Source organism: Aquarana catesbeiana, linkage group LG07 (genome assembly GCF_042186555.1).
Source record: "Aquarana catesbeiana isolate 2022-GZ linkage group LG07, ASM4218655v1, whole genome shotgun sequence".
Lineage (NCBI taxonomy): Eukaryota > Metazoa > Chordata > Amphibia > Anura > Ranidae > Aquarana > Aquarana catesbeiana.
The window spans coordinates 224,101,650-224,127,067 of NC_133330.1; the positions used below are offsets into that span (position 1 = coordinate 224,101,650).

The 25,418-nt window shown below is 41.4% G+C and overlaps 1 protein-coding gene across 1 annotated transcript in view; it reads left to right on the forward strand.

Moving 5' to 3' along the window:
- PTBP2 (polypyrimidine tract binding protein 2) overlaps positions 1-25,101 on the forward strand; it is a 156,579-nt gene extending 131,478 nt beyond the window's left edge. Inside the window, exons 12-14 of the mRNA XM_073593088.1 lie at positions 12,219-12,435; positions 20,030-20,107; positions 23,632-25,101. Coding sequence (XP_073449189.1) covers positions 12,219-12,435; positions 20,030-20,107; positions 23,632-23,761 — 425 coding nt within the window. The 3' untranslated portion in view covers positions 23,762-25,101. The remainder of the gene's footprint in view (positions 1-12,218; positions 12,436-20,029; positions 20,108-23,631) is intronic.
- Positions 25,102-25,418: the final 317 nt, after the last annotated feature.

Below are 25,418 nucleotides of genomic sequence, written 5' to 3' on the forward strand. Positions count from 1 at the left end.
GAGAACCACCCAGGATGCATTCAATGGCTACAACCTTTAGAAAATGAATGTTTTTAGCATGATGAAAGTGGCTGGGAAAGCTATGTTCACGAAGTCTCTTTTGTATAAAACTCTGGTGCTCCCTTACACGTTTTCATAGGGTTCGCATCATACACGTACAACAATGTCCTTCAGCGTACGTGTTCTTTTAAAGGTTATCTGTGGTGCTGGGGTAGAATGGGTAATAGTTTTGGATCCATATGCAGAATATGGCAATGTTTTCTTGATGATACTCTGAATGGATCTATATTTGCTGTTGTTATATTCAGTGACAAACCTGATGGTGTTAACATCTGGCTTTTCACGAATTTTGGGAGGTCGTACAGTTTCCAAAAGCTTATCAGGAGCCGTTTCCACTAATTCTGCTGAGTATCCCTTTTGCAAAAACTTGTTTTTTAGGGACACGCTCTGTGATTCATACTCCCCACTGTTGGTACAGTTTCTTCTAATGCCGCGTACACACGAGAGGACTTTTCGACCGGACTGGTCCGACGGACAGTTCGACCGTGTGTGGGCTTCATCGGACCTGCAGCTGACTTTTTTGGTCGAAAATCTGACGGACTTTAGATTTGGAACATGTTTCAAATCTTTCCAACAGACTTGAATCTGGTCGAAAAGTCCGCTCGTCTGTATGCTAGTCCGACGGAGGAAAACCGACACCTGGGCAGCTATTGGCCACTGGCTATCAACTTCCTTATTTTAGTCCAGTCGTACGTCATCACGTACAAATCCGTCGACTTTGGTGTGATCGTGTGTAGGCAAGTCCGTTTGTTCGGAAAGTCCGTCGGATAGACCGTCGGACCAATCCGGTCGAAAAGTCCGCTCGTGTGTACGCGGCATTAGCCTTTGAAACTGTCCACTTGGAATGTTCTTTATCCAAGAGGGATGATGGCAACTTGTATAATGTAAGTACGAGTTGCCACTAGTGGGTTTGCAATATTTTTTAGTGTAAATGGACCTGCCTTCATGGTATAATGCCAAGTCTGGAAACACTAGGTTGGTGGAATCAAATGTGTAAAACTGAGACCCAAAGTATTGTCATTACAATGAGTAACAAATTACTCAAATAACTCAATACTCCCATTCCAGATGATCAAAATAAATCAATATAACGCCCTAGGAACACTATGGGGTTGGTTTACTAAAGGCAAATCCACTTTGCACTACAAGTGCACTGAAAGTGCACTTGGAAGTGCAGTCGCTGTAGATCTGAGGGGAAGCTGTGAAATGAGGTGAAGCTCTGCTGATTTTATCATCCAATCATGTGCAAGCTAAAATGCTGTTTTTTATTTTCCTTGTATGTCCCCCTCGGTTCTTACAGTGACTTTACTTCCAAGTGCACTTTCAGTGCAAAGTGGATTTGCCTTTAGTAAATAACCCCCTATATGTCTGGCGAAAGGGTTATGTATCCATATATATTGCTCTTCCCAATAGCCCATGACGATGCTGGCATATGAGGGGGCAAAGTTTGCTCCCATAGCTGTTCCATATTTTTGAATATAGAACTTTTCCTGGAACACAAAATAATTGTGCTCTAAGCAAAAACCTGTAGCATCAATCAAAAACTGTGCCTGTCTGTAATTCATATTGGGATCTTTGGAAAAAAAATGCTGGAGTGCTTCTAGGCCTACACTGTGTGGAATCGAGATGTAGAGGGAGACCACATCCAAAGAGGCCCACAGGTAGTCTGTCTCCCATTCATAGTCCAGGAGTGTCTCAATCACATGGCCTGAATCCTGAGGAATTTATAGTATATGTGTATATAATATATGTATATATTATTTAGCACATTGCGTTATGCATTGGGCACCATCTGTCCATTTCCACGTGGCTTCCAATTACTTACCCCCCCCCCCCCCCTTTTTTTTTTTTTTTTTTGGGATGCAATGTCATGTGACTGATGGGAAACCATGGGAGAACAAGTCGGATCATTGAAATACATGGATTTTGACTTGTCATGCGACTTCACGTGTCAAGTCGAACAACTCCTCGTAGTAATGGAAACAGAGCCTAAATCTCTATTGATCATGTATTTTGAGCTATCGTATACAGTAACTTTTAGTTAATATTTTATTTTTCAGAATTAATTTAATCCTTCCTTGTAATTTATATTTATTATATTTATTTTATATTTATTTTTTACATTTAGTTTTACTTTTATTTTTATTTTACTTTACTACATATCTTTTCTCAATTGTGACAATGATTCAATTTTTTTTTTTTTTATTCATATTCTAACCATTTTTTGGTCCATTACTTTTACTTTTATTGTTCCTCTTGTCTTTCAGTAGTTGCAGTGTATGTAGATTAAATTATTGTCATCAGGTTGTTTCAACAATGGAAGTATGCTGCGGTAGAGAAACCAATCATGTGGTTCCTTTTAAATTTGTGATCCTTCCCGTGGTCCACCCCTATTTAAACCCCATTGGCTGTCTATCACATGACCTGAAAGGCCATTGTCAAGACGATAGCTATCATCTCTCCCTCTCCCTTCTCCTCGGCTTGCTCTCCACCCTTTGTGCTTCAAGCCTTGTTTTGGACTTTTGTTCCCCGATCGTAAGTAGTCACGCTCTGGTGTTTTTATCCACCAGCTGCGGTTGGTGGTTTTTCCGGCGGCCTCTCGGTCCCTCCCTTGTTCCGTGGCTGTTCCACCATCCTACCACATATATCATTGAGGATTCGATCAAGGCCTCATATTGTCCATCTGGCTCTGCACACGCTGGTTTCCCTCCTAGTGACATCCAGGAATACATGAAGGTTTTGCCATCGCAGCATTGCTTCACCAAGCCAGTCCACCACCGACTGTTGTTCAAGGTACTGTTACAGTAAGGAGCACACTTTGCAAGGAGATTTTTAAATAACTGTTCATTAAAGTATATGTCATTGTTAAATCGGCACATGATTTTATCTCATTGAGCTTTTTGATTGTTTGTCCTTTCAAGACTGTCCCGATCAGCGCTTCCAATTGTGTGTGCCTCTGAATGTTTTTACTTGTTTTCTCACCCCTCCTGGTGTGCTCACCCACACAGCTGCTTTTTGGACTTTTGCTGGACATTCACAGGGTTCCCAGTGCAACATATGTCCCATTTTTCTGGCGCCAGACTGTTTTTGTCATTTTATTTTCAAATATATATATGTTTATATACCATAATTTCGTAAAGGCTATAACTTTCACACAAACCAATTAATATACATTCATTGTTTGTTTTTTTTGTTTTTTTTTTTTGTTTTTTTGTTTTTACCGAAGACATGTAGCGGAGTACATTTTGGCCTAATTGTAAGAAATGTGATTTTATTGGATATGTTTTATAACCGGAAGTATAACTATTATTATTAATAATAATAATAATAATATAATATTATTATTTAAAATTTTTTTAGAAGTATTAACAAACGACAAGTCCGATGGCAGACGGCTTGCCCACATTTTCCCACAAATTTTCGGTCTTTTTTTTTATTTGTTGCACAAAAAATAAATTCCCCAGCAGTGATCAAATACCACCAAAAGAAAGCTCTATTTGTGGGAACAAAATGATACAAAAATTTGTTTGGGTACTGTGTAGCATGACTGCTCAATTGTCATTCAAAGTGCGACAGTGCTGAAAGCTGAAAATTGAAGGGGAAATAGTGTCTGGTATTGAAGTAGTTAACCACTTCAGCCCCGGACCATTTGGCAGCTCAATGACCGAAGGACTTTTTACAATTTGGCACTGCGCTGCTTTAACTGGTAATTGCGGGGTCATGCAATGTTGTACCCAAACGAAATATGCGTCCTTTTTTTCCCACAAATAGAGCTTTCTTTTGATGGTATTTGATTGCCTCTGCGATTTTTATTTTTTGCGATATAAACGGAAAAAGACCAAAAATTTCTCATTTCTTGAGGTGCTAAAATGGAAGGTCAGTACAAACCCCCCCCAAATGGCCCCATTTTGGAAAGTAGACACCCTAAGGAAATTGCTAAGAGGCATGTTGAGCCCATTGAATATTTAATTTTTTTTGTCCCAAGTGATTGAATAATGATAAAAAAAAATTTTTTTTACAAAAAGTTGTCACTAAATGATAAATTTCTCACACATGCCATGGTTATATGTGGAATTACACCCTAAAATACATTCTGCTTCTCTCTAGTACGGGTATACCACATGTGTGGGACTTTTTGGGAGCCTAGCCGCGTACGGGCCCTGAAAACCAATCACCTTCAGGATTTCTAAGGGCGTACATTATTTTTATTTCACTCCTCACTACCTATCACAGGCCATAAAATGCCAAGATAGCACATAACCCCTCCAAATTACCCCATTTTGGAAAGTAGACACATCAAGCTATTTGCTGAGAGGCATGGTGAGTATTTTGCAGCTCTCATTTGTTTTTGAAAATGAAGAAAGAAAAGAAAAATTCTTCTTTTTTTTTTTTTTTTTTTTTTTCAATTTTCAAAACTTTGTGACAAAAAGCGAGGTATGCAAAATACTCGCCATACCTCTCAGCAAATAGCTTGGGGTGTCTACTTTCCAAAATGGGGTCATTTGGGGGGGGGGGGGGGGGGGTTGTGCCATCTAGGCATTCCACTGCCTCCGAAACTGTGATAGGCAGTGAGGAGTGAAACCAAAAATTTACACCCTTAGAAAGCCTGAAGGCGGTGCTTGGTTTTTGGGGTCCAGTACGCGGCTAGGCTCCCAAAAAGTCTCACATGTGGTATCCCCATACTCAGGAGAAGCAACAGAATGTATTATAGGGGTGTAATTTCACATATGCCCATGGCATGTTTGAGCAATATATCATTTAGTGACAACTTTGTGCAAACAAAAAAATTGTCTTTTTCCCGCAAGTTTTTCAACTTGTGTCAAAATATAAAATATTCCATGGACTCAACATTCCTCTCAGCAAATAGCTTGGGGTGTCTACTTTCCAAAATTGGGTCATTTTGGGGGGGGGGGGGGGGGGTGTTGAACTGTCCTGGCATTTTATTCACAGCATTTAAAAGCTTATGTCACACATCACCCACTCTTCTAACCTCTTGAAGACAAAACCCTTTCTGACACTTTTTGTTTACATGAAAAAATATTTTTTTTTGCAAGAAAATTACTTTGAACCCCCAAACATATATATATATATTTTTTAAAGCAAAGGCCATATAGATTAAAATGGGTGTTTTCATTTTTTTTTTTTCACACGGTATTTGCGCAGCGATTTTTCAAATGCATTTTTTGGGAAAAAAACACACTTTTTTTTAATTTTAATGCACTAAAACACACTATATTGCCCAAATGTTTGATGAAATAAAAAAGATGATCTTAAGCCGAGTACATGGATACCAAACACAACATGCTTTAAAATTGCGCACAAACGTGCAGCAGCAACAAACTACATACATTTTAAAAGCCTTTAAAAGCTTTTACAGGTTACCACTTTAGATTTACAGAGGAGGTCTACTGCTAAAATTACTGCCCTTGATCTGACCTTTGCGGTGATACCTCACATGCATGGTGCAATTGCTGTTTACTTTTGACGCCAGACCGACGCTTGCATTCGCTTTTTTTTTTTTTTTTTTTAACTGTTTTTTTTCTTGCTTTTTTATCTTATTTTTAAACTGTTCCTTTCATTTATTTTTTTTTTATCATTATTGTTATCTCAGGGAATGTAAATATCCCCTATGATAGCAAAATTGGGGTCTATTAGACCCTAGATCTCTCCTCTCCCCTCAAAGCATCTGACCACACCAAGATCGGTGTGATAAAATGCTTTCCAATTTCCCAATGGCGCTGTTATATCCGGCGAAATCTAAGTCATGAAATGCTCGTAGCGTCCGGTTTCTTAGGCCATAGAGATGATTTGAGTCATTCTGGGCTCTGATCAGCTCTATGGTCAGCTGGAGGAACCACCGGCTGCATTCTCAGGTTCCCTGTTGGGACAGGGGAGCCAGAGAAAGCCATGGAAGGTGGGACACCTTCCCTCCCACTGCTTGTAAAAGCAGTCTAGAGGCTAATTAGCCGCTAGGATTGCTTTTACATGAAAGCCGACCGCTGGCTGAAAAGAATGATACCAACATGATACCTAAACCCGCAGGCATCATTCTGGTATAACCATTCAAAGTCCAGCAGCAGTATGTTGCTGGTCCTTGTTGGGCATATATTGTAATTTTTTTTTTTTTTTCATGCAGCCTGTGGGCTGAACGAAAAAGAGATTGATTGGTGGGTATGCCCACCATTAGAATACCTCCCTCGTCCACCCACTTCTAATCATGGGCATACATGCACCATTTTGTTTTTAACTGTGGTGGTGAAATCGCCTCCTACAGCGCTGGAGTCACGGCTTTATCTATCGTGGGAGCAAACGCTGTTGCTGTCAAGATAAATTAATCCACGCTGCAACTGAATGGCGAACCTGCTAGGCAAATGATGGTTAACAATAAAACAAAGTAACATTACAGTATAACAGTAAGACATACCATACCTGCAAAGCAAGTACAAAAAAAAATAGTAACAAAAATTTTTTTTTAACGCAATCTGTGCCTAAAATATAAATATATATAAAAAAAAAAAAAATATATATATATATATATATATATATATATATATACCCCGAAGCATGGGGATACCCCGCCCCAAAAGTTAGGAGCAAATCGCTCCTCCACCCCTGCTGCCCCCATACTTCGGCATATATGCTCTTTGTTTTTTTAACTGTGTTGGTGAAATCACCTCCTAGAGCGCTGGAGTCACGGCTTTGTCTATCGTGGGAGCAAACGTTGTTGCTGTCAAGATAAATAAATCCACGCTGCAGCTGAATGGCGTACCTGCTAAGCAAATGATGGTTAACAATAAAACAAACATTACAGTATAACATACCATACCTGCAAAGCAAATACAATAAAACATAGTAAAAATAAAACCAAGAGAGAACGATCGATATAGAACAATAGTGAGCGAACAGTAGAGTGGAAAGTAGAGAGCGAACATAAGAGAGAGAACACTAGAGAGAAGAAAAATACAACCACAACTATTTTTGGCTTTTTTTTTTTTTTTTTTTTGTGTGTGTGTTTTTTTTTTCACTTTTATAAAAACTGTTAAAAAAAAAAAAAAAAAAAACTATAAACTGAACGTTGCAGATTAGGGTCTCTCAAAATGTGATGGCCATCACATCTTTCGAGACCCTGTGTTTGTGTGCCTATGACTGTGTCCTACGCTAATACTCAACTAGTTTGTAATAGCGTTCGAAACAGTCACCAATGCAAAGACCAGGTTGGTCAGGACAGGAGGGACAATTAATAGCGGGTGTCACGCCTAAATCCGCACTTTCTACAGACACATCTTCTTTAGGGTGTTCTATGGGTAGGAGTACCAGAGAGGACATGCGGAAAATGCCTCTCATACAGCCGGCTTACTGCATTTGCGTTGGGAAGTTGGGCCAGAGCACCGTCTGGAAACAGAAGGGCTCTGATGATCTCTTCCTAGAATTTAACCCCTTCCCGCCGAGCGTACGCAGATGTGCGTACTCGGCTTTCGGGGGTTTTACCGGGATGATTCCCGCGGCTGCAGGCATCAACCAGGTACTGTTTTTCAGAGCCGGCGATCAGCTTTCCAGGGATAACAACCGATGCGGCCAAAAGCCGCTCGGCTGTTATACCGGAGGAGCGGGAGAGGACGTCCCCCCCCTCCCGCCGCTCTTACCGGGCCTCCCATTCGTTCCAGTCTCCTAATTGTAAACACGGAAGCGACGTCATGACTTCCCGTTTACTCGGCTGCCAATGGCGCCGGCTTTAAAAAAATATACAGTATTCAGAATCACCAAAAATGGCGATCTGATTACTTTGAAGTGCAAAGGAGGGATCGGGGGTCTTTTAGACCCCCGATCCCTCCCATAAAGAGTACCTGGCACCACCTATTACTGTCACAAGGGATGTTTACATTTAAACACAATTTATTAATATAAAAATAAATAAGAAAAAGAAAATTTTTAAAGCGCCCCCGACGCCGCGAGCTCGCACAGCAAAAAAACCCATATGGAAGTCGCACCCGCATATGTAAACGGTGTTCAAATCACACATCTGCGGTATCGCCGTGATCATCAGAGCGAGAGCAATAATTTTAGCACTAGACCTCCTCTGTAACTCTAACCTGGTAATCGTAAAAAAAAAATTAAAGCGTCGCCTATGGAGATTTTTAGGTACCGTAGTTTTGTTGCCATTCCACGAGTGCGTGCAATTTTATAAAGCGTGACATGTTTGGTATCTATTTACTTGTCGTAACATCATCTTTCATCTTTTCCCAAAAAGTTGTGTTTAAAACACTGCTGCACAAATACCATATGACATAAAATATTGCAACAATCGCCATTTTATTCTCTAGATTCTCTCCTGAAAAAATATATATAATGTTTGGGGGCTCTAAGTAATTTTCTAGCAAAAAATACGGATTTTAACTTGTAAACTCCAAATGTCAAAAATAGGCTTAGTCATGAAAGGGTTAAGGAAGGATCCAGTTCATCCTGAAGCTCTGTATAGCACATGAGCGGTCATCAAAGCCAATTGAAATAAGTATACAGACATTTTTTTTTATACCAGCGTCTGACCTTACGGGCAAGTAGGTACGGTGCCAACAACTGCTCGTTGAGGTCCACCCCTAACATATTGAGGCTATATTCGTGGACACAGAGGAGTTTCTCCACAACACCAGTCGCCGTAGTAATTTGGACAGTCGTGTCTGCGTGAAGGGAGGCAAGAACAAAAACATTCTTGTTATCCCTCCACTTCACAGCGAGTAAATTATTACATCTCAAGCAGGCTCTGTCCCCCAGCCTAAGACGGGAATCTACAAGCCGATGGGGTAAACCCCAGCGATTAGATTGCATGGTGCCACATGCGCGAATTTGATCAAGTGACTAAAAAGTGTCATGCTTGTGTAATAATTGTCCACATACAAGTGGTACCCCTTTCCGAATAAGGGTGACACGAAGTCCCACACAATCTTACCAGCGCTCCCTATGTAGTCAGGGCAGTTCTCCGGCTCTACGGAACTATCTCTTCCCTCGTAAACCATAAAACTACATGTATAGCCTGTGGCCCTGTCACAGAGCTTATACATCTTGACCCCGTATCTGGCACGCTTGCTGGGAAGATACTGTTTGAATGACAAGCGGCCAGAAAACTTAATCAGAGGCTCATCAACGCAGACAACTTGATGGGGAGTAAACAAGGCTGCAAAACGTTGGTTGAAGTGGTTTACGAGGGGCCGAATTTTGTAGAGCCGATCAAATTCAGAGTCACCCCGAGGACGATAGAATTCATTGTTGTTGAAATGCTTGAACCGCAAGATCTGCTCATATCGTGTCCTGGTCATTTAGGCAGAGAACACGGGCATATGGTAAATTGGGTCAGTGGACCAATATGACCGCAACTCACTCTTTTTAGTTATGAGGAGGGATAGGCCCAGGAAGGTCTTAAATTCGGAGACTGTAATTGGTCTCCAATCTCTGGCAAGGGTCAGTTGGGGATTAGCGGCGATGAATTGACCAGCATATAAATTGCTTTGGTCCACAATAGATCTATAGAGATCTTTGTTGAAAAACTGCGAATAAAAATCAAGTGACGCAAAATTAACTGTTTTCACCTGAATTCCGGGTTGGCCAGTGAATGGGAGAAGTACGGGTGCTGCAGAAGTGGTGGGTTCCCAATTAGGATTGATGAATGCAGCAGGAAGGGCACTATGGGCTCGACGGGCCTGTCTTTGTCTTCTTGGTGGCCACGGGACACTACTCGTGCTTGCCACCTGCACTGCACTTATGGGACTCGCCACGTCACCAAGTGTTACTGCAGTGCTGGATGTACGACCAGGATGTACTAGGCCGCTGGTGCTTGCCAGTTCACTAGAAGGAATAGCGGCGCTAGTACTGGCTTTCTGCTCCATATGAGGGACCTGCGGTTCTTGCACCTCAAGGACAGCAGAAAAAGATCGGGGTCTGGTACGCCTGACCTTGGCAGGGACCACAACTCCGTCGTCAGAGTTATCTGTCAGGGTGCCGCTGTCGTCTACAGGTTCCATATTCTGAGCCTGAATCTGACAGATGAGTGACTTCCTCTTCACTATCTGTCATGCTCAGAAACGTGTAGGCCTATTCACTACTGTACCTTCGATTTGCCATTTTGGGCTCTAAATTTACTGGTACATTAGTGAGACTCACAGGTAAAAAAGCTCCTGTTAGACACTGATTCAAACGCTACCAAAAAAACTGACTCTGCGAACGCTGCAGTTATGTGTGTTGTGTTTTTGTAAGTGACAGTGATCGATTGATACTGCACTGGGCTGGGCGGAGGGGCTAAACGCAGGTGCTAGCAGGTATCTGGGCTGATCCCGCTAACACTGTGTTTTTGGGAATCCTAAACAGCTGGGGACACTAGTATAGATCTGATCAGATATTGATCCGTTCAGACTCTATACTACTACGGGAGGCGTATGGTGCGTGCGTGGGTGTTAGCGGTACTGGCACTGATCTGACGCTGCCTGGGGTGACGCAGACCCTATCTGATGCTAAAACCTAACTTTGATCACTCGCCAAGTGATCAGGGGGTTAAACCTTTATTGGGTAAAATACGTCGGGTGCCCTGACGCTATTAAAAAAATCTAGCTAAACTGCATCACCCGTGACACTTATACTGTGGTCACAGGTGACGGGGTAATCAAGGGGTTAAATCTTTGTTGGGGGGGTCCCTAAATCTGAGCCTAATACTAATTACTCTAACACTGATTAGTGTCACTAATGACACTAGTACAGCGATAAAAAAAAAAATCTGATTGCTGTACTGGGTGACACAGTGACAGGTGGTGAAGGGGTTAATTGGGGGGGTGAATTGTGTACCTACGTGACCTGGTGTCAGTGTAGTGTTGGTGCACTTGTATGTCTTCTCTCCGTCTGGAACGAAAAGACCGACACGAGGAGAGATGACATCACTTCCCCTGTCAGTGTTTACAGTTACAAACAGGGGAAGGATCGCAAGGTCCAGGCCAGATATCATTGGTCTGGGCCTGGGGATTGATCGGTTCCTGATCGAATCCGATCGTAGCGGCCGGCGGGGGGTGCGTGCCCACCGTACAATGACGGAGATTTACCTGCCTGTGCCATTCTGCCACAGTATAACTGCTGTGGGCGGTCGGCAAGCGGTTAAGCGATTAAACAAAGATGTAGGCAGTGTCTGAAAGGAGCCCCACTTTGCAGCTGCAATCTTCTGATCGCGAGCGCACTCCTCTGCTCCTGAGAAAAAAGAATAAATGCACAATTTTTTTTTTTTTTAACACACATTTATTTATTTTAATGTGAACTTCTGCTTTATAGCAGGACTAAAGTCAACATTGTGGTGGGTGGGCACTCTTCTGTTGCACAGCGTACTCTATATCATGGCACACTAACCTGCGACATCTGTGATCTCCCTTATTGCTTTATCCCCACTGTTGACATCTTTGCCCAGACTTCTAGGTTTGGTGTCTTTAGGCATCTTGATTGGCCAACCCATGACATATCTCCCACACATGCTCTCAGAAGTTATTTCATCCCAGCACCAAAGGCATACCCAGAATGTACACTAAGTGTAAGTGTACACGAAAAAGAAAATTGCTAACAGGTAAGGCAGAAGCTTTTATGGCAAAAAACACATACCAAGTCTCTGCTGCTATAAAAGCCTACCTGTTAGCATTTTAAAGCACTTTTGTTCCACTTTAAGGCTCATTTCCACATACCAGCTTGTGTTAGACTGTGTTACAGATGTTCTCAATAGTCGAGCATTCTCACTAGATTAGTTGTGGTTATTAGGTAGTATTGTTGGAGTTGTGGATTTTTAGTGCCTTGAGTTAAAGCACAAATTAACTTTGTGTTTATAACTCACTAATTTAATTAGTCATTGTTTTGTTCTGTTTTTGCAACGTAAAATCCAAATCGTTGTAATTGCGTTTCTCCCAGGATAATACTTGTTTACTTAAACTGGATGACACACTTCCAGATTGTAATTGGATTAATAACAGTTCTTAAATTACATTTCGTTTTATGTGAAATTAGGAAGTAATTTAGTGAGTAAATTGTTTTCATTTAAGAATGATTGGGTTTCCTGCTTTGCAATATATGTATAGCTTGAAATGGATGCAGTGATATCCAAAATGTTATTTTACAAATGTATTACTATGCTGATTGTTTTGTAGCCATGAGCCACCTCAATGGCCAGAAAATGTATGGAAAAATTATCAGGGTTACATTGTCTAAGCATCAAACAGTCCAGCTACCTCGAGAAGGGCTTGATGATCAAGGGCTAACAAAAGACTTTGCCAACTCCCCTCTACATCGTTTTAAGAAGCCTGGCTCTAAAAACTTTCAGAATATATTCCCACCCTCAGCAACCCTTCATTTGTCTAACATTCCGTGAGTATTGCCACTTTTCTATCACTGCACTTTGCCTAACTTTACATAAAACACTCAACTGATTTTTTAAAAATTTTATGGAAGAAAAATTTGCAGATAAAATGTTTTGCAGTCAGCATGTTTGTCTTTTTAATCAATTAGGATACACTGGCTCTTGTATTTTGTATAGAAGTAGAGATAAGTACATCTTTTGAATGTCAACGCTTGTACAATTACACGCTCATTTATGAGAGATCACAGATTACATGATCATGTTTCCAATGCATGGTAATATCTTTCCAATGTGAGGGAAATCCCCACTTAGTTGTCACAGAAACAAATGTCCTCCATTTGAAGATTTCCACTCTCAAATTTTTGGATCTACCGCTCTTTTTCATTGCCGGTTAAAATGGTGTTTAGAATAAAGGCAATAAAAACCTGATGTTGGTTTTAACTCTTTGCCAGTCTGCCCAAGTTTTTACCTTTTAATTTTAAAGTGTGCTTAACCAGTTGCCGACCGCCTCACGCATATATACTGCGGCAGAATGGCACGGGCAGGCAAAATCACGTACCTGGTACGTGATCTACCTCCCGCGGGCGGGGGTCCGATCGGACCCCCCCAGTGCCCGAGGCGGTCGGCTTCTGTCCGGGAGCGATCAGAGGCGAGGGGGAGACCATCCATTCGTGCCCCCCCGCGATCGCTCCCAGTCAATGAGATTCTTCCTCTGCTGCTGTATAGTAAACAGAAGCAGAGGAAGTGATGTCATCTTTCTTTGGATCGGTATTTTCCGTTTCGGCGCCGAGGAGAGAAGAAATCAGAGTGAGTTGCACAACACACACAGTAGAACACGCCAGGCACACATTTCACCCCCCATCACCCCCTGATCACATCCCCCCCATTCTCACCCCCCCCAGTCACACTGACACCAAGCAGTTTTTTTTTTTCAGATTACTGCATTGGTGTCAGTTTGTGACAGTGTGGTAGGGCAGTTAGTGTTAGCCCCCTTTAGGTCTAGGGTACCCCCCGATAAAGTTTTAACCCCTTGATCACCCCCCGTCGCCAGTGTCAATAAGCGATCATTTTTCTGATCACTGTATTAGTGTCACAGGTGACACTAGTTAGGGAGGTAAATACATAGGTTCGCTATCAGCGTTTTATAGCGTCAGGGACACCCATATACTACCTAATAAAGGTTTTAACCCTTTCACCAGTGATCACCGTATAACTGTTACGGGTGACGCTGGTTAGTTTATTTTTTATAGTGTCAGGGCATCCGCCGTTTTATACCTAATAAAAGTTTAGCCCCCTGATCGCCCAGCAGTGATATAACTTAGGTTTTAGGGTCAGATGGGGTCTGCGTCGCCCCAGGCAGCGTCAGGTTAGCGCCAGTACCGCTAACACCCACACACGCAGCATACGCCTCCCTTAGTGGTATAGTATCTGAACGGATCAATATCTGATCCGATCAGATCTATACTAATGTCCCAAGCAGTTTAGGGTTCCCAAAAACGCAGTGTTAGCGGGATTAGCCCAGATACCTGCTAGCACCTGCGTTTTGCCCCTCCACCCGGCCCAGCCCACCCAAGTGCAGTATCGATCGATCACTGTCACTTACAAAACACTACGCACACATAACTGCAGCGTTCGCAGAGTCAGACATGTTCCCTGTGATCGCTAACAGTTTTTTTGGTAGCGTTTTGGTGAACTGGCAAGCACCAGCCCCAGGCAGCGTCAGGTTAGTGCCAGTAGCGCTAACACCCATGCACGCACCGTACACCTCCCTTAGTGGTATAGTATCTGAATGGATCAATATCTGATCAGATCTATACTAGCGTCCCCAGCAGTTTAGGGTTCCCAAAAACGCAGTGTTAGCGGGATCAGCCCAGATACCTGCTAGCAACTGCGTTTTGCCCCTCTGCCCAGCCCACCCAAGTGCAGTATCGATCGATCACTGTCCCTTACAAAACACTAAACGCATAACTGCAGCGTTCGCAGAGTCAGGCCTGATCCCTGCGATCGCTAACAGTTTTTTTGGTAGCGTTTTGGTGAACTGGCAAGCACCAGCGGCCTAGTACACCCCGGTCATAATCAAACCAGCACTGCAGTAACACTTGGTGACGTGGCGAGTCCCATAAGTGCAGTTCAAGCTGGTAAGGTGGCAAGCACAAGTAGTGTCCTGCTGCCACCAAGAAGAAGACAAACACAGGCCCGTCATAATGCCCTTCCTGCTGCATTCGCCAATCCTAATAATTGGGAACCCACCACTTCTGCAGCGCCCGTACTCTCCCCATTCACATCCCCAACCAAATGCAGTCTGCTGCATGAGATGCATTTTCTTTATGTCCTCCTGAGTACCCCTACCCAACGAACCCCCCCAAAAAAGATGTTGTGTCTGCAGAAAGTGCCAATATAGACGTGACACCTGCTATTATTGTCCCTCCTGTCCTGACAATCCTGGTCTTTGCATTGGTGAATGTTTTGAACGTTACCATACACTAGTTGAGTATTAGCATACAGCATTGCACAGACTAGGCACACTAACACAGGGTCTCCCAAGATGCCATCGCATTTTGAGAGACCCGACCCTGAAACCGGTTACAGTTATAAAAGTTAGTTACAAAAAAAGTGTAAAAAAAAAAAAAAAAACCACAAAAAATATAGAATAAAAAAAAAATAGTTGTCGTTTTATTCTCTCTCTCTCTCTCTCTCTCTCCCTCTCCCTCTCCCTCTCCCTCTCCCTCTCCCTCTCCCTCTCCCTCTCCCTCTCCCTCTCCCTCTCCCTCTCCCTCTCCCTCTCCCTCTCCCTCTCCCTCTCCCTCTCTCTCTCTCTCTCTCTCTCTCTCTCTCTCTCTCTCTCTCTCTCTCTCTCTCTCTCTCTCTCTCTCTGCTCTTTTTTTTACTGTATTATATTCTGCAATGTTTTATTGTTATTATGTTTTATCATGTTTGCCTTTCAGGTATGCAATTTTTTATACGTTACTGTGTTTTATTGTTAACCTTTTTTTTTACTTCAGGTACACCATTCACGACTTGGAGTGGTTATACCAGAATGATGCCTGCAGGTTTAGGTATCATCTTGGTATCATTCTTTTCAGCCAGCGGTTGTCTTTCATGTAAAAGCAATCCTAGCGGCTAATTAGCCTCTAGACTGCTTTTACAAGCAGTGGGAGGGAATGCCCCCCCCCACCGTATTCCATGTTTTTCTCTGGCTCTCCTGTCTCAGGAACCTGAGAATGCATCCGGTGATTCAGCCAGCTGACCATAGAGCTAATCAGAGACCAGAGTGGCTCCAAACATCTCTATGGCCTAAGAAACCGGAAGCTACAAGCATTTCATGACTTAGATTTCGCCGGCTGTAAACAGCGCCAATGGGAAATTGGGAAAGCATTTTATCACACCGATCTTGGTGTGGTGAGATGCTTTGAGAGCAGAGGAGAGATCTAGGGTCTAATAGACCCCAATTTTTTTTAAAAAGAGTACCTGTCACTACCTATTGCTGTCATGGGGGATATTTACACTCCCTGAGATAACAATAAAAATGATTTAATAAAAATGAAAGGAACAGTTTAAAAATAAGATAAAAAAGCAAAAAAATAATTTAAAAAAAAAAAAAAAAAAGCACCCCTGTCCCCCCCTGCTCTCGCGCAAAGGCGAACGCAAGCGTCGGTCTGGCGTCAAATATACACAGCAATTGCACCATGCATGTGAGGTATCACTGTGAAGGTCCGATCGAGGGCAGTCATTTTAGCAGTAGACCTTCTCTGTAAATCTAAAGTGGTAACCTGTAAAGGCTTTTAAAAGCTTTTAAAAATGTATTTAGTTTGTTGCCACTGCACATTTGTGTGCAGTTTTAAAGCATGTCATGTTTGGTATCCATGTACTCTGCCTAAGATCATCTTTTTTATTTCATCAAACATTTGGGTAATATAGTGTGTTTTAGTGCATTAAAATTTAAAAAAGTGTGTTTTTTCCCAAAAAAAATGCGTTTGAAAAATCGCTGCGCAAATACTGTGTGGAAAAAATATATAATGTTTGGGGGTTCAAAGTAATTTTCTTGCAAAAAGAAATAATTTTTTCATGTAAACAAAAAGTGTCAGAAAGGGCTTTGTCTTCAAGTGGTTAGAAGAGTGGGTGATGTGTGACATAAGTTTCTAAATGTTGTGCATAAAATGCCAGGACAGTTCAACCCCCCCCCCCCCCCCCCCAAATGGACCCCATTTTGGAAAGTAGACACCCCAAGCTATTTGCCGAGAGATGTAGTGAGTATTTTGCAGACCTCAATTTTTGTCACAAAGTTTTGAAAATTGAAAAAAGAAAAAAAAAAAAATGTTTTCTTGTCTTTCTTCATTTTCAAAAACAAATGAGAGCTGCAAAATACTCACCATGCCTCTCAGCAAATAGCTTGGGGTGTCTACTTTCCAAATTGGGGTCATTTGGGGGGGGGGGGAGGGGGGGGGTGTGCCACCTGGGCATTCCATGGCCTCAGAAACTGTGATAGGCAGTGAAGAGTGAAATCAAAAATTTACGCCCTTAGAAATCCTGAAGGCGGTGCTTGGTTTTCGGAGTCCCGTATGCGGCTAGGCTCCCGTGATATCCCCATACTCAGGAGAAGCAGCTAAATATATTTTGGGGTGCAATTCCACATATGCCCATGGCCTGTGTGAGCAATATATCATTTAGTGACAACTTTGTGAAAAAAAGATTGTCACTTTCCCGCAACTTGTGTCAAAATATATAATATTCCATGAACTCAACATGCCTCTCAGCAAATAGCTTGGGGTGTCTACTTTCCAAAATGGGGTCATTTGGGGGGGTTTTGTGCCATCTGGGCATTTTATGGCCTTCAAAACTGTGGATAGGTAGTGAGGAGTGAAATCAAAAATTTACGCCCTTAGAAATCCTGAAGGCGGTGGTTGGTTTTCGGGGCCCCGTACGCGGCTAGGCTCCCAAAAAGTCCCACACATGTTGTATCCACGTACTCAGGAGAAGCAGCTGAATGTATTTTGGGGGTGCAATTCCACATATGCCCATGGCCTGTGTGAGCAATATATCATTTAGTGACAACTTCTTGTAATATTTTTTTTTTTGTCATTATTCAATCACTGGGACAAAAAAATTAATATTCAATTGGCTCAACATGCCTCTCAGCAATTTCCTTTGGGTGTCTACTTTCCAAAATGGGGTCATTTGGGGGTGTTTGTACTGCCCTGCCATTTTAGCACCTCAAGAAACACTAAGCTGTGTAAATTCCAGAAAATGTACCCTAGTTTGTAGACGCTATAACTTTTGCACAAACCAATAAATATACGCTTATTGACATTTTTTTTTACCAAAGACATGTGGCCGAATACATTTTGGTCTAAATGTATGACTAAAATTGAGTTTATTGGATTTTTTTTACAACAAAAAGTAGAAAATATTTTTTTTTCAAAATTTTCGGTCTTTTTCCGTTTATAGTGCAAAAAATAAAAACCGCAGAGGTGATCAAATATCATCAAAAGAAAGCTCTATTTGTGGGAAGAAAAGGACGCAAATTTCGTTTGGGTACAGCATTGCATGACCGCGCAATTAGCAGTTAAAGCGATGCAGTGCCAAATTGTAAAAAGTGCTCTGGTCAGGAAGGGGGTAAATCCTTCCGGGGCTGAAGTGGTTAAAGTGAACCTTTTGTGTTTTACTAAAGCTAACATTAATGGCATCTTGCAGGTACCTTAACATCTTTCCAGGTTAAGGACTGTCACACTGGTGATCCTGTAACTGGCAAGACCTTGCCAGCACTAGGATTGCTTTAGAGAGCACAAAAGGGAGAGAAAACACTCACCTGCTTGCAGATGTCACCTCCATGCTGGCTAGAGAAGCAAGGCATCACTCTCTTCTGAGACGCATACAAAGCAGGCCTGTGTCAATCCTGCCTTTTCTAATTCGTCTATGGCTGGTGAATTCTCACTAGTGACTGGATCGCTAGTGTGATATGGGCCTTAGTCCTGCTCCTTATGATTCAGCTGATCAATGCCAGGACCTCTGTGGTCAGTAGAAGCTCCTGATTCTGACCATTGACTCATAGGGAGGTGGCCAAGGCTTAACTTTTGAGATTTTAGGGTCCTAAACACAACACACCCCAGATCTGCACTATCATAAATGTAGTATTTTAATTTAGGGCACTTTTACACTAGGACGTTGGGGGTGTCGGCAGGAAAGAGCCGCTATATTTAGCAGCGCTTTTCGGCCGCTAGCGGGGCGCTTTTAACCGCCGCTAGCATCCAGGAAAGGGTTAAAAGTGCCCGCAGAGCGCCGCTCCCGAGGCGCTTTGCAGGTGCTTCGGTGACGCTGCCCATTGATTTCAATGGGCAGGGGCACTTTAGGGGTGGTGTGTACACCGCTCCTAAAGTGCTGCAAGGATGCGGCTTGCAGGACTTTTTCTTTTCTTTTTTTAACGTCCTGCAAGCACACCGCCTCCAGTGTGAAAGCACTCGGGCTTTCACACTGGAGTGACAGGAGATGAGGTTTGCAGGCGCTATTTTTAGTGCTATAGCACCTGTAAAGTGCCTCAGTGTGAAAGTGGCCTTACTATGCACTACTGTGCAAAATTCCTTGTTGTTCTTTACGCCGAAGATAGTTCTTAATGACATTGGTTGTATGTTTGGGGTCATTGTCCTGCTGCAGAATAGATTTGGGGGCAGTCACACACCTCCCTGATGGTGTGGCATGATGAATAAGTATCTGCCTGTATTTCTCAGCATTTAGGACACGGGGCCAGTCACACACCTCCCTGATGGTATGGCATGATGAATAAGTATCTGCCTGTATTTCTCAGCATTTAGGACATCATTGATCCTGACCAAATCTGCAACTCCATTTGCAGAAATGCAGCCCTTAACTTGCAAGGGGCCTCCACCATGCTTCACCTTTGCCTGCAGACACTCATTGCACCGCTCTTCAGCCTTTTAGTGAACAAACTGCCTCCTGCTACAGCCAAATATTTAAAATTGACACATTAGTCCAGAGCACCTGCTACCGTTTTTTTGCACCCCAGTTCCTAGTAGTGTCTTTCATCTCCTGCATTGTTTCCTTGGCTGACCACTGTGTCTGCAGTCCTTAACATTGCCTTATTCTTTGTGGTTCTTCAAAAGTGCTTGAACAGCACATTTTGAAACCCCAGTCTGCTTTAAAATATTTGCCTGGGAGAGGACTTGCTGGTGCAGTAATATCTATCTTTTATGTCTTGTTGTTGCGCTCAGTCTTGCCATTGTGAATGACCGGTGACATGAAACTGTCTTCCACAACCACACTTTAGTAGCAGAGTTTGACTGTTCCTCATCCAGTTTTTAGTCACTTACACAGGTGTTTCAGTTAATGACTGTTTCAATCTACATGTGAAATTGATGAATAGCACCTGCTTGGTATAATTGGTTAATCTTACAATTCTAATCCTACAAAATGCCTGATATTGTGCAAGTGTAAGAATCGATGCTGGTTGGAAACCGAAGGGTAGCCAGACCAAATATGGATTTGATTTAGATTTTTCTTCTATTTGCTCACCTTGCATTTTGTAAACTGCTAAAAATAATTAAAATACATATTCTTTTAAAGTGTTATTTCCCAACGTTCTCATTTCAGGACAACGATTACTGAGGAAGATTTGCGCACTCTGTTCACTAACACAGGAGGAACTGTCAAAGCATTCAAATTTTTTCAGTAAGTTTTTTTTTTTTTTTTTTTTAAATGTACGTGCCAGCATTTATTTTAATTGTTTTATGGAGTAGTACACATATTCAGCTAAGTCTATCCAATAGTTTGAATGTAATGCAAGAGAATTGGGAAGTTCAGAGAATGTGTGTGTATGTATATATATATGTGTGTGTGTGTGTGTGTGTGTGTGTGTGTGTGTGTGTGTGTGTGTATATATATATATATATATATATATATATATATATATATATATATATATATATATATATATATATATATATAAATTTTTTTTTTTTTTTTTTTTACATCTATATTTCATAATGTAAAAACTTTACTTTTACCATATAATGTATTATAATACTGAGGGACCATTTATATTCATGTTTAACTACATAATTATTTCAAATATAAAATCTATTCGTTAACCACGTTCAGAACGTCATATGAAATCCTGGGCTTTCAGTGGTGATATCTGAATGATGCCTGCAACTGGTGATTCTCTTCACCGTAAGAACAATCATAGCTGCTGTTCAGCTGCTTTTTTGTTCTTATGTGCTCCCCCGTGTGGTCAGCGAGCCCGAGAAGGTATCAGCCGGCGCCGGAAGTTAGGCCCAGATGGGCCCCCGTAGTCGGACTCTCAATGTGTGCAACGTTATGACCTCACGTCTGGGCCAGCTGAAGTAAACAATTCCAGGGACTCAACTGGAAAGCCTGAGATCGTTAACCTTTTCTTTTTTTTTTATCTCGGCCTTTCCAGCCTGGAGGAGAACTGTGGGGTCTTATAAGACCCCACATCTCTCCATAAAGAGGACCTGTTAAGCACTATTACATTTCTTGTAATAGGAATAAAAGCAAACAATTTTTTTTTAAAGGGGAAAGTGTAAAAAAAAATAAATGAAAGCTCCCCCGTCCCTGCATGCTTGCACACATAAGCGAACACATACATAGGTTGTGTCCGCATATGTAAACAACATTTAAACCACACGTGAGGTATCACCACAAACATTAGAGCGAGATCAAAAATTCTAGCCCAGTACCTCCTCTGTAACTCTAAACAGGTATCCTGTAAAAAATTTTAAAGCGTCGTCTATGGAGATTTTTAGCACCAAAATTTGGCACTATTTCATGAGTGTGCGCAATTTTAAAGTGTGACAAGTGAGGTATCTATTTATTCAACGTAACACCATCTGTAACATTATACAAGAAAAATTGGGTTAACTTTATGTTGTGGGTTTTTTTTTTTTTTTTTTTAAATTCAACGAAAATGTTTTTTTTTTTTTTTCTTCCAAAAAAAAAAAAAGTTTTTGAAAAATTGCTGCGCAAATACTGTGTGACATAAAAAGTTGCAATAAAGAAAAATCTTGCGAGCCACAGACAGACTAGTGCCTACAGAATAAATAAATGAAAATAACCAGCTGCAAACGCTGATCACGTTTCATAACCGTGCAATAGCGAGATATATAAATAAATGCGTTGTGCTAGAAAAAATATGGTATCCAAAGTGAAAATCTGTATGTGATAAAAATAAATACCAATATATCTTAAACAATAATTCATAAATAACAAACTGTGATGAAAAAATGAATTAATAAAGTGCAACGTTCATATGTAATGCTGAGATGCAAATGCAAACTCAAGCTGAAAAGTGCACTCTATTTCCAAAAAAATACTATATAAATAAAAAGTTCATAAATGATGAATATAAAGTTTTAAAAGTAACACAGTGTCCAGCATGCTTATCCAGAGAGTGTGATAGAAAAAAATCATGCTTCAGTGCTCTCCAGTGACTCCCCAAAAGCTTATGCACTCACCTCAGAGCGTGTGACACAGTAACCAAACTATGTCAAATCACGCTTTGGCGCCACTCCTGGGCTCTGTAATGCTGTGCAGTTGCCGACCTCCAACTTGCTCAGTCAGTAACGTTCCACATCATAAATAAAAAAAGAAACTCCATAGTGTAACATCATAAGGATTTATTCTAAAAAAAACACTCCCCACAATGGGGTACTCACATTGCACAGGTGCGTAAGTGCACCATCCTATAAAGGCTTCCCAATGTAAAACAGACCGCTGGTATGGCGTGGGTATGCTTGTCTCGTCTCTTGCTCCGTCCTGGCCCCTCCCCTACGCGTGTTCGACACAGGGATCACATGTCTTCATCAGGGGGATCTAATTGGACGGTCGCTCTATGATCAAGATATACTAACAGCAGCCATTTTGCCATGGACCGCAGACATTATAGCAAATGGGCTTCTGCACCTCAGACTGGGGCAAAGGTTAATTTTCCAACAGGACAATGACCCTAAGCACACAGCCAAGATAACAATGGAGTGGCTACGGGACAAATCTGGGAATGTCCTTGAGTGGCCCAGCCAGAGGCCATACTTGAACCTGATTGAACATATCTGGAGTGATCTGAACTGATGCTCCCCATCCAACCTGATGGGAGTTTGAGAGGTCCTTCAAAGAAGAGTGGGAGAAACTGCCCAAAAATAGGTGTGCCAAGCTTGTAGCATCATACTCCAAAAGACTTGAGACTGTAATTGGTGCCAAAGGTGCTTCAACAAAGTATTGAGCAAAGGCTGCGACTACTTATGTACATGTGATTCTTTTTATGTATGTATATATATATATATATATATATATATATATATATATATATATATATATATATACACACATATATACATTTTCAAAGATTTTAAACTTCTTTCACGTTGTCATTATTTGGTATTGTTTGTAGAATTTTGAGGAGAATAATGAATTTAATCAATTTGGGAATAAGGCTGTAACATAACAAAATGTGAAAAAAGTGAAGCACTGTGAATACTTCCTGGATGCACTGTAAAAGTGTCTGTTTATTAAAAGTCAGCAGCTACAGTTTTTGTAGCTGCTGACTTTTAATTTTTACACAGGAGACTGAAGCTCCTCTTTAAAGCAGAGTTCAAGGCTTTTTTTTTTGTTTATTAAAAGTCAGGAGCTACACTTTTTGTAGCTGCTGACTTTTAATAAACAGACATTCACCTGTCCCACGGTCCAGCGATGCGGTTGCACAGAGCCTCACTCCTCTCCCCCTCAATTGAAACTGTGAGCACCAGACTGTGAGGGCTTGCGGCTGCACAGCCGGGCATGCTCTTGGAGTGGGCAGGCAATCTTCTGGGATCTGTGATGTCCCAGAAGGTTGCCGAGAGGGAGGGGCCGCCTACGGGGAGAGAGAGAGGCCCAAAGTGGGACAGGAAATCCCACTCAAAACTAGTTGCCCACTCCACCCAGACCCCCCCCCCCCCCCCCCCCCCAAAAAAAAAAATTACATGCTAAATGGGACATGTAAGAGGCCGAGGAGTGCTTAAAGCAGAAGTTCCACTTTTGGGTGGAACTCCACTTTAAGTAACATGCTTATTACTGCATTGGCTTATGTGATAAAGGGCCTTATAATGCTCAGATGTTTGCCATTTTTTGCAGCCTCGGTGAATGATTTTTTTATTTCATCATAGTAACCAAGCTTTTTGTTTTCCCTACAATCTCTTTAGAGACCATAAAATGGCTCTTCTTCAGATGTCTACAGTGGAAGAAGCTATACAGGCATTGATCGACCTCCACAACTACAACATTGGCGATAACCACCATCTGAGAGTTTCTTTTTCCAAGTCAACAATCTAAAAAAACAAAACAAAGAAAAACACAAAAAGCAGAGCATCTGGGTTAATCGCATTGTTACATGTGTTGCCACCAACAGACTGTTCAGGAAAGTGGGGACCAGAGTTTGGCTTGGTTTTTTTTTCACTCAGTTATCATTCCTTGGTTCATCACATTAATTGATTTAAACTGCAGTTACACATTTTGGCTGCAGGTTTTCAAATGTGACTATGAAGACACTTTCTGGTTACATTTATGTTTGTGTTTTTTTCAGTTTTTCTTAACCATGGACATGTGCCTTAAATAGTAAGGTTTTTTTTTTCTTTCCCAACTTTTTACCATTTAGAATGCAGGCAGATGATCACGGGCACATTGTTTCATGTGAACTATAGAATTTTGCACCAGGAGACATGTAAAGAGGTTAAGCTTTGGTTCCTCCTGCTCAGAACTTCAACACAAGCATCAGTCATGTTCTCTCTGTACTGTGCCCACATCAACATTTCTTTCACTTTAAACACAAATCATTTAATGGGAGGAAAACTTACTGTTTTTATTTTCTTGTTGGTGTTTGCCTTTAGACATGGTCTATTTTTGATGTCTCTTAGTAGCAAATAGCATACTTTTTTTTTTTTTGTAAAAGGCAAGGAGATGATCCTTAGAAGTCCTGGTCCTGTTTCAGAAACAATGTAGACTCTTAATCTTTTTGTACTCTTGTGAATCGTATCATTTAAATGTTAGAACTAAAGTAACGTCTTCTTTGTGGCTGAATATTTTCTGTAGTTTTTGAAGTTGACATGACTGATGTGCATTTAACTCTATATATGCCATCTGCTGTTTGTAATTCTACTCAAAATATGGTTGTGGATTTCTGAGCATGTGCAGACTGGTCAAGTGATTTCAGAAACTGGTGCATGTACTTTATGGCAGGGAGCACCTTTTTGACGAAGATAAGAAATTAGTGGCAGTTTTTGTAAAAAAAAAAAAACTGACATCCAGGTGGGACCAAAGTTTATGTGCCTTTAGTCTTAATTTACCTTACATTGTAATATTCTGTTTTAATAAAGAACTTCAAACTATTTTGTATGTTTAAACAGACCTGACTTATAGACATGGCTCAGAATCTACTAGCTAGAATCCAGCAAACTGGCTTATCCCTTCAGTGAGCTGTTTGTTTGGTTCTCTTTCGGACAAGTACATTTTTTTTCCTGAAATGTATTTGGTTGAAGTTCATAGATTCTGTTTATCTATGTAGGAGAAAAAAATGGTCATGTATATTTTCTATTAGTTAAGTTTTTACATCATTAGAAATGTAAAATTAAGTCTAGTTTGATTGCGGCACAATTAAAAATTAATTTTCTAACAAAGTCGGGAGGTTGACGGTGGTTTTGATTTCATCTTGTGTACTCTGCTTACCTCTGTAGCATGCTCAATAAACACTTCTGTAGCTCTGTATTCTCTCTTCTGTCTCTCTCTGCTGCCTCTTCTTTCTTCAGCTCTGTTTTCTCTCCACTGTGCTTTTATAATTCATATCTCTCTGCCAGGGTGGGAAACACTATACATATTTTATATACAGACCTTCAATTGTAAAAGCCCTTAATTGGTAGCACATTGTGAAAGGAGAGGTTTTTATCACACATTCCATGACTTACTGGAGTTGGCAATAAGGCAATAATTGGTCTAC